The sequence below is a fragment of the Arvicola amphibius genome, chromosome 4 (genome assembly GCF_903992535.2).
Source record: "Arvicola amphibius chromosome 4, mArvAmp1.2, whole genome shotgun sequence".
Lineage (NCBI taxonomy): Eukaryota > Metazoa > Chordata > Mammalia > Rodentia > Cricetidae > Arvicola > Arvicola amphibius.
In genome coordinates, this window is record NC_052050.1 from 22,088,104 (window position 1) to 22,103,039 (window position 14,936).

The 14,936-nt window shown below is 45.1% G+C and overlaps 2 protein-coding genes across 2 annotated transcripts; both read left to right on the forward strand.

Moving 5' to 3' along the window:
• Positions 1-520: 520 nt before the first annotated feature.
• On the forward strand, positions 521-820 carry LOC119813618 (keratin-associated protein 3-2). The gene has a single exon (XM_038328995.1). The coding sequence runs from the start codon at positions 521-523 to the stop codon at positions 818-820; it is 300 nt and encodes a 99-aa protein (XP_038184923.1).
• A 6,602-nt stretch (positions 821-7,422) lies between these two features.
• Krt40 (keratin 40) lies at positions 7,423-13,479 on the forward strand. The gene is made up of 7 exons (XM_038327515.1): positions 7,423-7,851; positions 9,122-9,204; positions 9,497-9,653; positions 10,612-10,773; positions 10,869-10,994; positions 12,028-12,248; positions 13,374-13,479. The coding sequence occupies exons 1-7, from the start codon at positions 7,423-7,425 to the stop codon at positions 13,477-13,479; spliced, it is 1,284 nt and encodes a 427-aa protein (XP_038183443.1).
• Positions 13,480-14,936: the final 1,457 nt, after the last annotated feature.

A 14,936-nucleotide genomic window follows, 5' to 3' on the forward strand; every position in this document is an offset into this window, starting at 1 on the left:
TTTGAGCTTCAAATGCCTCGAAGCTCACAGACAGTAGCAAGAATAAAGTTCCCGTTCAGCTCTTCAGAACAGAAACAGTTTGTCGAGCCATCTGATATAGAAACGGGCAAAGAGAAAAACAGTGTGCACAGCAGCATGGAGAGCAGCATTCTGCACATTGCTGTCACACCCATGTGGTCCCCAGCTAGCCTGGTGGTGACATTGCAATAGTGGAAGCCATCTGTGGTACATCGTAAAGCTTGGGTCCGAATGACAAACAGCAAGAGTAATCAGTTCAAATTTGGCAACGAATTCAAATAAAAGGTAATTAGCAAAATAGGGACTCTTAACAGGCATCTAAATGTCAGGCCAATTAAAGGATAATGGGAACACGAACATAAACAAGAACCAGGAAAGAAGCCCATTGGTGGAACCAACGCCCACTGGAGAGGATATATAATAACCCCGGAGCAAGAGGAGACATTTGAACCTCAGAGACTTCATCTTTGCATTAGACCAAAGCCAACCAGACTCCATCACCATGGCTTGCTGTGTTGCCCGCTGCTGCAGCGTCCCCACCGGCCCTGCCACCACCATCTGCTCCTCAGACAAGTCCTGCCGCTGTGGAGTCTGCCTGCCCAGCACCTGCCCACACACCATTTGGCAACTGGAGCCCACCTGCTGTGACAACTGCCCCCCACCCTGCCACATCCCTCAGCCCTGTGTGCCCACCTGCTTCCTGCTCAACTCCTGCCACCCAACCCCAGACCTGCTGACTGTCAACCTCACCACCTATGTGCAGCCTGGCTGTGAGGATCCCTGCACCCCAAGTTGCTGCTGACCTGTGGCTCCCTTGCTTGGTGCCTGCCTTCGAAGGAAGAGTCAACCCAGGAGCCTTAGCACTTACCTGGCAGAACCTGCAAGTAGTTTGCTCTGATTTAGAAGCCGGAGTTGAGGACCCTGTCATTGACAACATCTCTCCTGCCAGCCTCAACAAAAAGAAACCAGAATCTTTGGTAATGCGGCTTTTACCTGCAACCAGGTGCAGTGTGGACGGTTGATGCTTCAAGGCTCCTGAAGACGCTGACTCCTTCATCCTAATGTGCTTCTTTCTTTGGGGGTTTGGGGCTTCTGACTTCAGTCTTGGGTGGTATCCTTCTGCAAATTTAGGAACTTCTCCATGATCTTCCCAATAAATTTTGTGTCTATGGCATAGCACAAATGTGTATAACTGCCTTTTGCTTGTTTCTAGGACTTGGTTAAACGTGTTTCTTATCTCCCAATGTTAGTTAGCATTTCAAGAAAAAGCTAACCGCCTGGGTGATATTGAAAACAGTGGTGGGAAAGTAGGAGCTTATTGATCTTGTTGCTCTTGCTATTCTGGGGTCACTCAGGGGTCTGGTGTCGTAATTAGGGTTTTTTTATTGCCGTGACAAAACACCAGGACCAAAAAGTAACTTGGGAGGAAAGGGCGTATTTGGCTTTCACGCCCATATCGCGGTCCACCATCGAAGGGATCAGAGCAGGAGCCTGGAGGCAGAAACTGAAACAGAAGCCATTGAAGAACATTGTCTGTTGGCTTGTTCCTCTTGGCTTGCTCAGCCTGTTTTCTTATACTGTTCAGAATCAACCTCCCAGGGATGGCCCCACCCCCGTGACTGGGCTCTCCCACATTAATTATTAATCAAAACCCTACCCCACAGACTTGTCTATAGGCCAGTCTTATGGAGACATTTTCTCAGTTAGGATTTCTTCTCCTCAAATGGCTCTAGCTTGTGTTAGTTGACAAAGAACACCAACCAGGACACCTGGTGTGCTGATTTGAATGGAATATGCTTCCCACAGGCTCATGGATATGACCACTAGCCCCCAGTTGGTGGCACTGACTGAGAAAGTCATGGATCCTTTAGGAGATAGAAAGGGTATCACTGTGGACTGGCTTTGAGATTTTATAGCCTGACTCCACCTCCACTTCCTATTCTCTCTCTCTCTCTCTCTCTCTCTCTCTCTCTCTCTCTCTCTCTCTCTCTCTCTCTCTCTCTCTCTCTCTCCTTCCCTCCCTCCCTCCCTCCCTCTTCTCTTTCTCTCACACACATACATACACACACTTTTCTCTCTCCCTCCCTCTCTTCTCTTCTCTCTTACACACACACACACACACACACACACACACACATTCTCCTCTGTCTCTCCCCTCTCCCTCCCTCTCTTCTCTTCTCTTTCACACACACACACACACATTCTCCTTTCTCCCCCCTCTTCTTCCCTCTTTTCTCTTCTCTTCTCACATTCTCTCTCCCCTCTCCCTCCCTCTCTTCTCTTCTCTCTCTCATACACATTCTCCTCTCTCCCCTTCCTTTCTTCCCTCCCCTCTCCCTTCCTCTCCTCTCTCTCTCTCTCCTCTCTCTCTCTCCTCTCTCTCTCCTCTCTCTCTCTCCTCTCTCTCTCTCTCCTCTCTCTCTCTCTCTCTCTCTCTCTCCTCTCTCTCTGTCTCTCTCTCTCCTTCCTGACTGCCGGACTTGTCTTATCATCTGGCTGACATGCCCCTACCATTTGAAAAGTCCAGACATTTCTTTTTTAAGATTTTATTTACTTTTAGCACAGTTTTATTTTTAATTATGTATATTGTGTCTGTACCTGTGTGTGGGTGTATATACATGTGTAGATGCCTGCAGATGCCAGGAGAGTGTGTCAGACCCTCTGGAACTACAGTAACAGATGGTTGGGAGCTGCCTGACATAGGTGCTGGGAACTGAACTCAGGTCCTCTACAAGAGCACAAAGTGTTCTTAACTGCTGCACCATCTCTCCAGTCCCTTATAGTTTCTTATAAAAAGAAATATAGAAATATATACCTACTCACAGCTCAACAATTCTACTCCTAATATTGGTCCAAGAGAAAAGAAAAAAATATATCTACAAAACACACACGAATCTTATAAATGTTTTATTTATAAAGCATCAAACTGGAAACAAGATTCATCCACAGAAGAGACAAAAATAAATCATCAACATCACAAGATGAACGTTTCAAATTGAACAAGGTACTGATGCAGCATCAGAGAACTAAAAGACATAGTGTTGACTGAAGGAAACTAGACACAAATTATGTACACTGTGTGACTTTGTGCACAAAATTCCAGAATGCAGAACAGTAATCCACGGCAGCAGAAGTCACTGCAATGTTTACCTTTGGAGCCAAGTGAAAAAGGGAACAAAATGACTTTCCAGCGTGATGGGGAAATGCTAATGTCTTGACCAGGATGAGGCCTACATAGCTTTCTCAAAACTGCACCTAGCCATATAGAACATTTTCTTAACAAAATATCTCGAAGGAAGAAAGTGAACACGGGTAGCAATTATGCAGTCATTGAGAGCCCAGATGCGTCACTTAGCAGCATTAAATTTTATGAAGTTTTAAAAAACTGGTATTATTTTCTTATTCTCTCATTTTATGGCAAAAACAAGTGAGTCCCACAGGATTCCATTCCTAGAGAAAGAAAACACAGCTGGTAAATAAGGTGTCACACTCAGTGGACATCTAAATTAGTCACATGGAAATATGGCCACCAGGGCAGTAGTCTACATTCCCACCAAGTTTCTTTGTCTTCAATATTAAATTCTGTAAAGAATTATGTATCAAAACAGAAATCCCTATTAAAGTAAATGGATTTATCGTTAGCAAACATTTATTAATGGTCTGTTATATGCTAAAGACCAGAGATAAGACATGGTATGTCTTAAAAGAGAATCTGTCTGTCCAAAACACACCAATAAGCCTAAAAAAAACCACATATGAATTTGTGTGTTTTCGTTGAATTTTTCTTTGAGAATTCCATACAAGGTGTTTTGAGCATATTCATCCCCTCCCCTAACTCCTCCCATATCTATCCCCCTTTCCTGATCACCCAACTTTGTGTTGTCGCCAACCCCACCCCTGCCTTCTTTTTAAACCCACCATGTCCAAATTGTGCTGCCCAGATACCCTTGGATATGTGGCCTCCACTGGAAAGCAGTCAACCTATCAGCGACAACAGCCTTAAGGAAAATTGATCTCCCGCTCTCAGAAGCCACCAATTGCCAATAGCTCCTTGACTATGGGCAGGACCCTGTGCTCACTGCTTCATGCTCAGATTTGGTCCAACCTGAGTTTGCATGAGTCTTCTGCACGCTGCCACAACCACTGAGCTCCTCTGTGCAGCTGCCTTGCTGTGTCCAGTAAACACTGTCTCCTCATAATCATTTACCCCCTCGGGCTCCTAGAGTCTTTTTGCTCATATCTTCCATAATGCTCTCCCAGCCTTGGCATGAGGAGTCTGATATGGGTATCCCAACCCAAGGCAGCTGGCTGCCATTTCCATTGGGTTTTAACATGAAAGTTGAGCCACGAAAGGAAGGGCAGGAGAAACAGTACCACGAGCTTTTAGAGTGACTGGAGCTTGGGTCTGTGAGATGAGTGTAAGGCAATGAGGTAGCTATGAACCAGGGAAGGAAGACCCTGTTTGCCAAGGTAGACAGTTTGGGGTGTACTGATGAAGAATAAAAAATGGGTTTTCAAAAACTTGTTCAGGCAGCAGGAGTTGGTGGATGTCCTAAAACAAGAGCACATCATAAATGAAACAACCGTGGTTGCCATCATGACCTTCCATGATGTCTGTTTCCCTGTTCCCAATGACGTCTTCTGAGGACTGTAAGCTACAGATGTGTGTCCTGGCCCCTTTCCGTGTTCTCAGAGTACAGCTACTCCTTCTTTGGCAAAACTGCCTAGCTGTGTCCCTCTGATGCAATAACCAGCTGCCAAAACTCTGCAATCAGACAAAGAAAATATATTCCTTATTTTATCTAGAGTTAATTTGAAATAATAATATATGACATTATAACACTTTTTGGAAGTGTTTTTTGAGACGGGGTCTTGATATGTAGCCCAGACCATCCTCAAAGTCCTGATCCTTCTGCCTGAGTCTCCCAAGTGGTGGGATTCCAGCCATGCATGCACCGCACCCTGCTTCACAATATGGCATTTAAATTACCAGGGCCTATGATAGACAGCCAGTAGTCAATAGAGTTTCTCTTCAAAGATATTTTCCAAGTTATTTATCAGTTTACTCCTGGAGTCTGATTTTATTTTAGGTTTTTACCTTTCCGAGGGGTTTTTGAACCTTCTGCCTCACACCCTTTACAGAACAGTATCTGTATACCATGAACCCCTCTAAGAATAAATAACACAGCCAGGTGGTAGTGCCGCACACCTTTAATCCCAGCACTCAGGAGGCAGAGGCAGGTGGATCTCTGTGAGTTTGAGGTCTACAGAGTGAGTTCAGGGACAGGTTCCAAAGCTACAGAGAGAAACCCTGTCTCAATAAAACAAAAAACAAAGAGAAGAAGACTATATAACACAAGGATTCAAATAACTTGTGAATAGAGAATCCTGGGATATTATCTTACACAATTGTACATTCTCTGGTTTTTATTATTTTATTTCCATTGGCAGCTACCAAGGAAGCCATGCTCAAAAGCGAGAAAATAACTCTGTTTGGATTATGTAAGTTCTCACTTGATCAGAGCAACCGATTTTCTTTCCCTTATGAAGAATCTTAAAGGGACTGGGGAGATGGCTGGATCAGGAAAGAGTTTGCTGCACAAGTCTGAGGCTTTGAGTTCAAATCCCCAGCACAAAAGCTGGCACAATAGTACCTCTGTAATCCCAGTGTTCAGGGGACGGAGAGAGACAAGAAGGTCGCTAGAGCTCGCTGGCCATCCAGCCTCCCCCCAGATGGGTGAGCTCCAGGTCCAGTGAGAGACCTTGTCTCAGAAGTTGAGTGACACATGCCTTTACCCGTATCATTCGGGAGACAGATTCAGGTAGATCAATGAGTCTGAGGCCTGCCTGGTTTATATAACACAGTGAGTTCCAGGTCAGCTAGAGCTACATAGTGAGACCCTGTCTCAAAAAGAATAATAGTAAGGTAAAGAAAGAGCAATTTAAGACACCCAAAATTAACCTGTGGCTTCCACATAGACACAAGCACACATGCATGCACACACATGCACAGACATGCACAGACACACACATACAGGGAGTGGGGTCTTATTGACTCTGGAAGCAATTTTCTCTGTGTACTTTTGGAAGTGAAATAAAAACCACAATTAAGGCAAAAACAACACGAAAGTGTATCTAAAATAGATTCCTAAAACACATGCAAAGAATTTTTGCCTCAAATCTGCATCCACCTGGTTCCATACCAGGATTTTACTCACTGGAACTGCTGTTTGAAAGAGACATTACATAATCATATGTTCCCTAATTCCAACAGTCTTAACATTCACAAAATTGAGACTTTCATAAATAAACAGATTCCGTGTAACGGGAAGTTAGATTTTTGTGGCTTCCTCAGCTCTCTGCCGAAGTACAATCAGTGAGGTTTCCCAAATCTTCATCATAATTTCTGTCTCCACTGTCCTTAGAAACACAGGTAAGGACTGTGGCTGTAGTTTGTGGTATATGATATACGTAGCCTGAACAATGTCTCATGTTTGAGCCCCAACACCAACATAAGTGTAACAGCTTTTTAAAAATAGCATAAGGAATCTAAAATGGAAATATGGGAAGGCAAAGCTTGCGTGTATGACCATCCTCCCTGAGCATATCCAATCTCGAGAACTAAGCAGGTCGGGCATGATTAGTGCCTGGCTAGAGAATGAACATTTGAGATAACCAAAGATCACAATTCAGATCTTGACAGCCAGCTTCTGCTTTGATCACAGGGCACCCTTAAACTCATTGCCCTAGAAAATGAACACACATGCTTCACACTCAGTATATACCTTTTTCTTTACCACGTAAGGACATGCTTCAAGCATACAAACACACACACACACACACACACACACACACACACAAGCACGTCAAGGTTGCTAGCCACCATGACCATTTTCATGAACAGACTGGATGCAGTATGGTGGCTGGTAGCACAAACAAATGCATGCAATTTAATGAGCTGTGGTGTCTATTTTTAAAGTAGACAAGAGCAGTTTTCAAAATCAAAAACCTATGGAAATATTATTTTCTGTAACTCTCATGAGCTCTCCCTAAAATCACTGATGGCTCGATTTTTCCCTTTGGTTCCTAATTCTTTCAAAAGGATAATGTTTCCGATGGCCATTTGCTAAAATAAGGATTGTATCCAAGCAGTATGTGGAAATGGCGTTAGTCCTGACTTAGTAACCTGAAGTTATCCTCCTTTTACAAGGCATAAAACTTCCTCGGTAAATAAGCAGCACTAATGAGATGTTTGTAGGAAAACCGGCACCCGTGGTGCTAGAGAAAACATCGGTGTGTCCTGTAAACACCCATTTGAAGGGGGATATAAAGGTCTCAGGAGGGAAGGAAACGTTTGGAGTCATCGGCAATACTGCATCCAGTCTGTTCGTTCCTTCTCAGAAGATGGCTTCCGACGGTGCCCCTGCGTGCTGCTCTTCGGAGCCCTGTGCAGCTGCCTCGCCCTGCCCCACCGACACGACTTGCCTTCCCAGCACGTGCGCCACATCCAGATGTCAGACCCCGAGCTTCCTCTGCAGGGCTCACCTCTCGGCCGGTCGCCTGTCACCCTGCTACTTCGCCAGCAGCTGTAGCAGTCCCTGCCTGGTGGGGAGCTGTGCCTGGTGTGAGGAAGGGGCGTTCAACAGCAACGAGAAGGAGACGATGCAGTTCCTGAATGACCGCCTGGCCAGCTACCTGGAAAGGGTGAGGAGCCTGGAGGAGAACAACGCCGAGCTGGAATGCAGGATCCGAGAGCAGTGCGAGCCTGATGCCCCACTGGTGTGCCCAGATTACCAGCGTTACTTCGACACCATTGAAGAACTCCAGCAAAAGGTTGTGTGTCCCTAATGCTCTCTGTTTGCCATTCCCGATTTCTCTCATAGTTTTACTGGAGCAGGTTGCTTGATGGATGGAAAACACAGGGATTCCAGGAGCTAATATGCCGCCAGAAAAAGGGGGCCATAGATGACAAGGAATGTCTCCATATCAGCACTAACTATTGAGTGACTATAGAAATGCCATCTCTCTGCAGAGTTCATGATCCACAGACAGGGAGAAACTGGACTATGATATCTAAAATCTCTTCTGTGTATATCAAAAAGATATTGAATACCACCTCTATTAGTTCACCTGGTAATCATTTTCTTTTCATGTACATACATGTGGGGTTGGTGGGGGAAGTATGTGCATGTGTGGAGGGAATGTATGTATGTGTGAGGAGGCCTGAGGTCAAGGACAAGTGGCTTTTGCTCCCCGTCTTGTTTTTTTGAGACAGTCTCTCAAGGGAGTTGGAGTTCACTGACCTGACTGGATAGCCAGAGTCCCAAGGTTGCTACTCTCTCCACCCCACCCCACCCCTGCCCCCAGGACAAGGGGCAACAGGCACACGCTGCTAGACTTAGGTTTTTTTCACATGAGTTCTGCGGGAGTGCACCCACATCCTCCACTTGCATTGTAAAGGCTCTACTGGCAGAGCCATCTCTCCTTGTCCAATGGATGAATTTCTAAGGCCACAGACAGAGATGCAGCTCTAGTAAATACTCGCAGCATTGGAAACCAACAAAGCTGGGGGGGGGGGCAATGATGATTGTAAAGCGTTTGTCTTGAGTCACTTACAAAGGAAACCTTGAGCCACAGAGAGGGCTGGGCAGTGAACAGCAGCATTGGAGTTCAGTTCCCAGTACCCATATACAGCAGCTCACAACCACCCATGATTTCATCTCCCGAGGACCTAACACCCTCTTCTGACTGCCTAAGGCAATGCACAAGTCTGCACACACAATCACACACAGACCCACAGTCACACACATACACACAATCATGCACACACATAATTGGAAAAAAGGATAAATTTTTATTTATTTTTTTATTTTTTTTTTAGAAAGAGAACCTCCTTTATTTCTGTATTTTGTTTCTGAATTGGCACTGCATGGTTTGGTTTGGTTTTTTTTCTTCCTGGGATAGTTAACAGGAAACACAGGTTGAAAGCAATGGTATGCTAACTGGCAAAGACCTCCATAAGCTAATTAATGGCGAGGCTGTTAAAATGGACATGTGGGTTTCTCCCAAAGAGCTGTTGATTCCATGCTGACTTACCTCTTAGATACTGTGCACGAAGGCAGAGAATTCTAGACTTGCCGTTCAGGTGGACAACTGCAAATTGGCTGCTGATGACTTCAGGTCAAAGTAAGTCAACTTATATTTATCTTTTCAACCACACTGTATTTTAGATGTACGTTTTGCATGTTAAGTTTTTAATCTAATTTGAAAATAATAATGGCTCCAGTGCGAGAGAAAATAATCCCTGCACGAGATATATTTTTAAACTGAGAAACTTGACCTCACCATCATTTGGGATGCACGGGAAATTGTGGCATACGGCTCCCCGGAGGTCACAGGTCACTCACCCTGTACCCCAGCACTCTGGTCAGTGTTTAGCCAAGTCAGCCCCTCCCCTCTCTTTCTCTTGCTGGGAAAGGTATGAGAGCGAACTGTCTCTTCGTCAGCTGGTGGAGAATGACATCAGTGGCCTTCGTGGGATCCTGGGTGAGCTGAACCTCTGCAAATCAGACCTGGAGGCCCATGTGGAGTCGCTGAAGAGTGATCTCCTTTGTCTTAAGAAAGACCATGAAGAGGTAAGCCAAGTGGCTGCTGGGACAAGGACAACAGGAAACGTTCTACTGAGAGATTTCAAGGGTAAATTGAACTGTGGCAGACACTGACTAAGCTGGAAGGAAACCAGAGGCACGCCTATTGTGCAGCCTGATCCCCCAGTGTATCTCAAGGTAGATGTGACAGACAGTGTGTATCCTTAGGTAGCATCACCCTCAGCAGGGGCAGAGGATGGGGCCAGTCTCTCGCCAGCCCTTGCTTGGTGGAGAACTAACTCCCTAATGTCTATCTCCTTAGTTCAACTGTACAACAAGAAAATTGAGCTGATGAACAGGCTGTGTGCCCCCTGCCAAAGAAGAGATAAATTGTCATGCGATATAAGGAGTAGCATTTTTAAATATTGTACATTTGTAATCTTGTTTCTATTATAAACTAAGAATGAAAAGCAGCGTTATGTAGCAAAGTAAAACAAAAATTTATACTTTGAATATTTCGGTGGTAATAATAACTAGAAATTACAGATGCATACCTTAGCATGCATCAGGAATTTTATAAATTTATTGTTTAACTCTTCCCTGTCTCACAATAACTCTGTGGGAAAGGGAATAATATTATAGTCATTTTTCAGACGAAGAAACTGAGACACTTGAAACTAGCAGGGAGGGGGGGATAGAGAAATGGCCCAGCAGTTAAGACTGCTTCTTGCTTTTCCAGAGGACCCAAGATTAGTACCCAGCACTCATAACTGTCCCCAACTCCGGCTCCATGTGGCAACAGACATAGACATGTAAAGTTTAAAACTCTCCCTTAAACAGAATAAAAAGAGATTCAACCAAGAGAATCTGAACCAAAACCCCGGACTCTTACCCCCTGTGCCAAAAAATCAAAATAGGATTGCTATTTTTTTATTAAATACACACACACACACACACACACACACACACCCCACTCTGACAATCTTTACCCCATTTCCACTCTCAGGAGGTCAACGTGCTTCGTGAGCAGCTTGGAGATCGGCTCAGCGTGGAGCTGGACACTGCCCCCACCGTGGACCTCAACAAGGTCTTGGATGAGATGCGATGTCAGTATGAGACCGTGCTGGCCAACAACCGCAAGGATGCGGAGGAGTGGTTCGCGGCTCAGGTCAGTGCTCACCGGAAAGGGCGGGCTTCCGGAAAGGAACGGCCGGCTTCCGGTAAGGAGCTCTGCCCGAGCACCCTAACCCTGCTGTGTTTCAGACCGAAGAGCTGAACCAGCAGCAGATGTCCAGCGCCGAGCAGCTACAGGGATGCCAGACTGAGGTGCTGGAGCTGAAGCGCACGGCCAACACTCTGGAAATTGAGCTCCAGGCGCAGCAAAACCTGGTGTGTGGGACAAAAATGTCATCCCGTGTCAGCAGCATGCCCAGAAAAGTACAGGGAGATGCTCCCAGTTCACACAGCAGCTCTGAGTGTCCAGCTAGCCAGGGTGGCAGTTCCCTGCCTTTCTCCACATACACTGATAGTGCATATTGGAAGCAGAGCGACAGATCAACAGCTTTCTTGGTCTCCCCAGGGTGTCTTGCTGGTGCCCCAGGTCTAAGTATGTCCCCAATACCACCCACTAGAAATAAAAAGAGTCTCAGAACACAGTGAATACGGAGAGCTGAGCGAAAGGCACTTAACAGATTTTTGATTCCCTTTTATCAGTGGGCAATTTTCCAGTTTCATCGTCGTGTCTAAAACACACACACACACAAAATCATTTTCCCAGTGTTCATACTACAGCTGAGATCTACACATTACCACACCTCTCCCCACCCAAGCAACAAAAACGCACCATGCAGTGAAAGTCACATACACCGGGTCCCATCAGGCGTTCACTGGGTTGGGTCCAAGGAGTATACGTAGATGAGCCACACCTGAGCATTCATCTAGGAGAGGCACGGGTTAATCTATGGCAGACACCTTCACTAGCCTCATTGAACAGGTGGGGAAAAGCTAGGGTCAAGAGAAGTGAGTTCCAGAATGTTCTGCAGTTCTCAGTGGAAACGGAATCCAGGTGGTTGAACCCCCAATCTGCTGTCATTGCAATGACACTGTGCTGCTCGTCCCTGCCAGGTGCTCAGACCCAGAGTGGCTTCCCAGATGCTGTCAACCCTCCTACACAAATAAGCTACACAAATAAGCCCTAGGGGAGAGCAGCCATAAAGACAGAGGTGACACATTTAAAGGCCTTGAATAGTTTCAGGCACAGTAAGTGTCAACTCATTTCACCCTCCCAGATAGGTGCTTTGCATTCTCCATGGCTGTAGAATAAAACCGAGTCTCAGAGAAGCTAAGTAACTTCTCAGAGCTGGAAAGGGGTACAGCAAAGGTCTGACATAGGGTCCTTCTGAGAAGGTCTTCCTCTCCGCAGACAGAATCTCTGGAATGTACTGTGGCAGAGACCGAAGCCCAGTACAGCACACAGCTGGCCCAGATGCAGTGTCTGATTGACAGCGTGGAGCACCAGCTGGCTGAGATCCGCTGTGACCTGGAGCGGCAGAACCAGGAGTACCAGGTGCTGCTGGATGTCCGGGCCCGGTTGGAGTGTGAGATCAACACGTACAGGGGCCTGCTGGAGAGCGAGGATTGCAGGCAAGTTCCATAGTTCTGCAGTCCCCAGAGTCCTAAAGGAGAATCCTCTTTCCTCGAGTCTGACCACAGTCAACCCCCACTAATAGGATTAGGGAGGTTTTCTTTAAAAAAAAAAAAAAAGAAAGAAAGAAAGAAAGAAAGAAAAGAAAAGAAAAAGAAAAAAGTGAAGAAAATGCCTGGCTAGGTGGCTCGGTGCGTGTTTTAGTTACTTCTCTGTTTCTGTGACCAAATACAGCTTAAGGACGAGAGTTGATTTTGGCTAACAGTTACCAGTGGGCAAGAGTCTGTCATGGCAGGGCAGGATGGCAGCAAGCATCAGGCCAGACAGCAGGAGAAGGAAGTTTAGAGATCATATATTCAACTGTTTATTCAACTGCAAATGCAAAGCAGGGGGCAAGAACCGGAAGTGGTGCAAGGCTATAAACTCTCAAAGCCCACCCCCAGTGACGTACTTCCTCCAGTAAGCTGCAACCATCTCCCCACCACCACCAGCAAGCCACGCCAATCAGTAACCACCTTTTTAAATATCCGAACCTATAGGGGGCATTTCTCATTCAAACTACCACAGTGGGTAAAGGTACTTACTGCCGAGCCTTGATAACTGGTGGTCGGTGGTCGATCCCTGAAACCTACGTGATGGAAGAGGAGAACTAACTGACTGACTCTATGGCTGTTATACATGCATACACACACGTTCTCTCTCTCTCTCTCTCTCTCTCTCTCTCTCTCTCTCTCTCTCTCTCTCTCTCTCTCTCTCTCTCTCTCTCTCTCTGTAAGTCTAAAAAGAAAAAGGCTGAGGCTGAGTCTATTATAGTGGAAAAGTCCGAAAATATCCTCAAGTTCTGAAACAGAATAATTTTCATAGATGACATTCCCACAAGAGGAAATCATGTGATGTAACATTTGACAAACTACAGACAAAGGGTTGCACGGCAATCCCTACTGCAGTGAACGTGTAGCAGGACTGGAGGTGGAAGTAATGACTGTCCTGGGTCCAAAGAGAGCACAGGCCAGAGACAAATCCCAGGCCTCTCTCGAGCACCATTTGTAAGGCAAGTTGCGTTCCTGAGACAGCATGCTGCCAAGATCCTCTTGCTAAACTTAGTATGAATTGGTCTTCCCCAGGCTCCCCTGCAATCCATGTTCTACAGCGCCTACAACAAGCAGCACGTGTGAGTGTGAGCCGTGTTCAGCCTATGTGATTTGCACAGTTGAAAACTGCTGTGTGTGAATATTCCCTCTCCAGCAAGGTGGGTGGAGATTTGGTGCCGGTGCTCAAGAAAGAAGTCCAACCTCAACCAGGCCGCGCTCAATTGGGATACACGGATCCTCCTGGGAGTCAAAACCTCAGCCTGGCGCACCCAGTGCAGAAACAGGGATCCGCCCAGCTTACAGTGCCTGAAAATCAGCCCTGAGCCTCTGGGTCTGTTGATGATGTTTTCTACCTTAAGCAGGAGTGTGGTATTCTGAAAGCCCATAAAGCATTCTTGTTACTCTCCAAATAAAACTTGTTTCATTTCTTTAGGATGGTTAAGTATAGTTTAGTGACTAATTGCCATTGGTCATAATGGCCTTTTAACAGAAGAGAATTTGTCTAAACCCATGACTCTAGTTTAAATTTGCATAAATTTTCATAAATTCAAACTGAAAATATCTTCGGTCCTCAGTTAGATTAGATAATCCATGAGAAATGTTGCATATCTAAAAAAGATATTTGTACGTATCTTTCTTGCAAATAAAATAACATTTATTTTACTTTTAATTCTAAATGTGCAAGGTTCTCCTATTTTAACTTTTGAATATTAAAGAAAAAATATTCACAATTCCATCCCATGAATGGTCACTATTTAGTCAGGACTTCCAGTTTTCTTCTTATAATAGGCTTTTCCACATAGGGGCAATTATACTTAACAGTTCACACAGTTATGTAATTTTCTCCTTATGTTATCTAAGCATTTTCATCCTAACTTAAAATAAAACATTTTTTGTGTTCATCATTTTAGTGGTTGGGTTGCTTAATATATAAAATGTTATACCTAGGTATAAAACAATTATTGTAATACATTTTAAAAGCAAAGTAGAGCCAGGTGTGAGCTACTGCAATTCACATTTGCAATCTTAGCAATCAGAGGGGGAAAAGCAGCATCAGCAAGATTGTTTCCATTCAAGACCAGGTTTGTGTAGTATGAACCTAAATCTGGTGTCCATAGTGAGCTTCAAGGCTGTAGAGCAAAGAATACGTAATGGGCTTCGAGACTATAGAAAAAGGCTGTGCAGAACGAAAGAAAGAAGGAAGGAAGGAAGGAAGGAAGGAAGGAAGGAAGGAAGGAAGGAAGGAAGGAAGGAAGGAAGGAAGGAAGGGAGGGAGAGAAGGAAATTCCAGAAAGATTAAATACATGTTCATTTCTTTATTCTTCCTCCTAAGAGAAATCCCCAGGATTCTTTTAATGTAATGTTTTATTAAGTCTTGGAGAATTTCATATATGAGTTTGATCATATACATCCCCACCCCTTACTCCACACAGACCTTTCCCACCTTAGTGTCCTCTATTTTTTTAACCCACTTAGTCCAGTTGCTGCTGTCTGTATATTCACGAGTGTGAGGCCATCTACTGGAGCATAGTCTGCCTACCAAGGACCACACCCTTAAAGAAAACTGACTCTCCCTCCTGAAGAAGCCATCATTGG

What these genes read in the sequence shown, in the direction of transcription:
- LOC119813618 (XM_038328995.1), top strand. Translation starts at nt 521, where the DNA reads ATGGCTTGCTGTGTTGCCCGCTGCTGCAGCGTCCCCACCGGCCCTGCC.
- Krt40 (XM_038327515.1), top strand. Translation starts at nt 7,423, where the DNA reads ATGGCTTCCGACGGTGCCCCTGCGTGCTGCTCTTCGGAGCCCTGTGCA. An exon ending in GCTGATGACTTCAGGTCAAA is followed by an intron (nt 9,205 to 9,496) that starts GTAAGTCAACTT and finishes TTGCTGGGAAAG; the next exon opens with GTATGAGAGCGAACTGTCTC. An exon ending in AGGAGTGGTTCGCGGCTCAG is followed by an intron (nt 10,774 to 10,868) that starts GTCAGTGCTCAC and finishes GCTGTGTTTCAG; the next exon opens with ACCGAAGAGCTGAACCAGCA.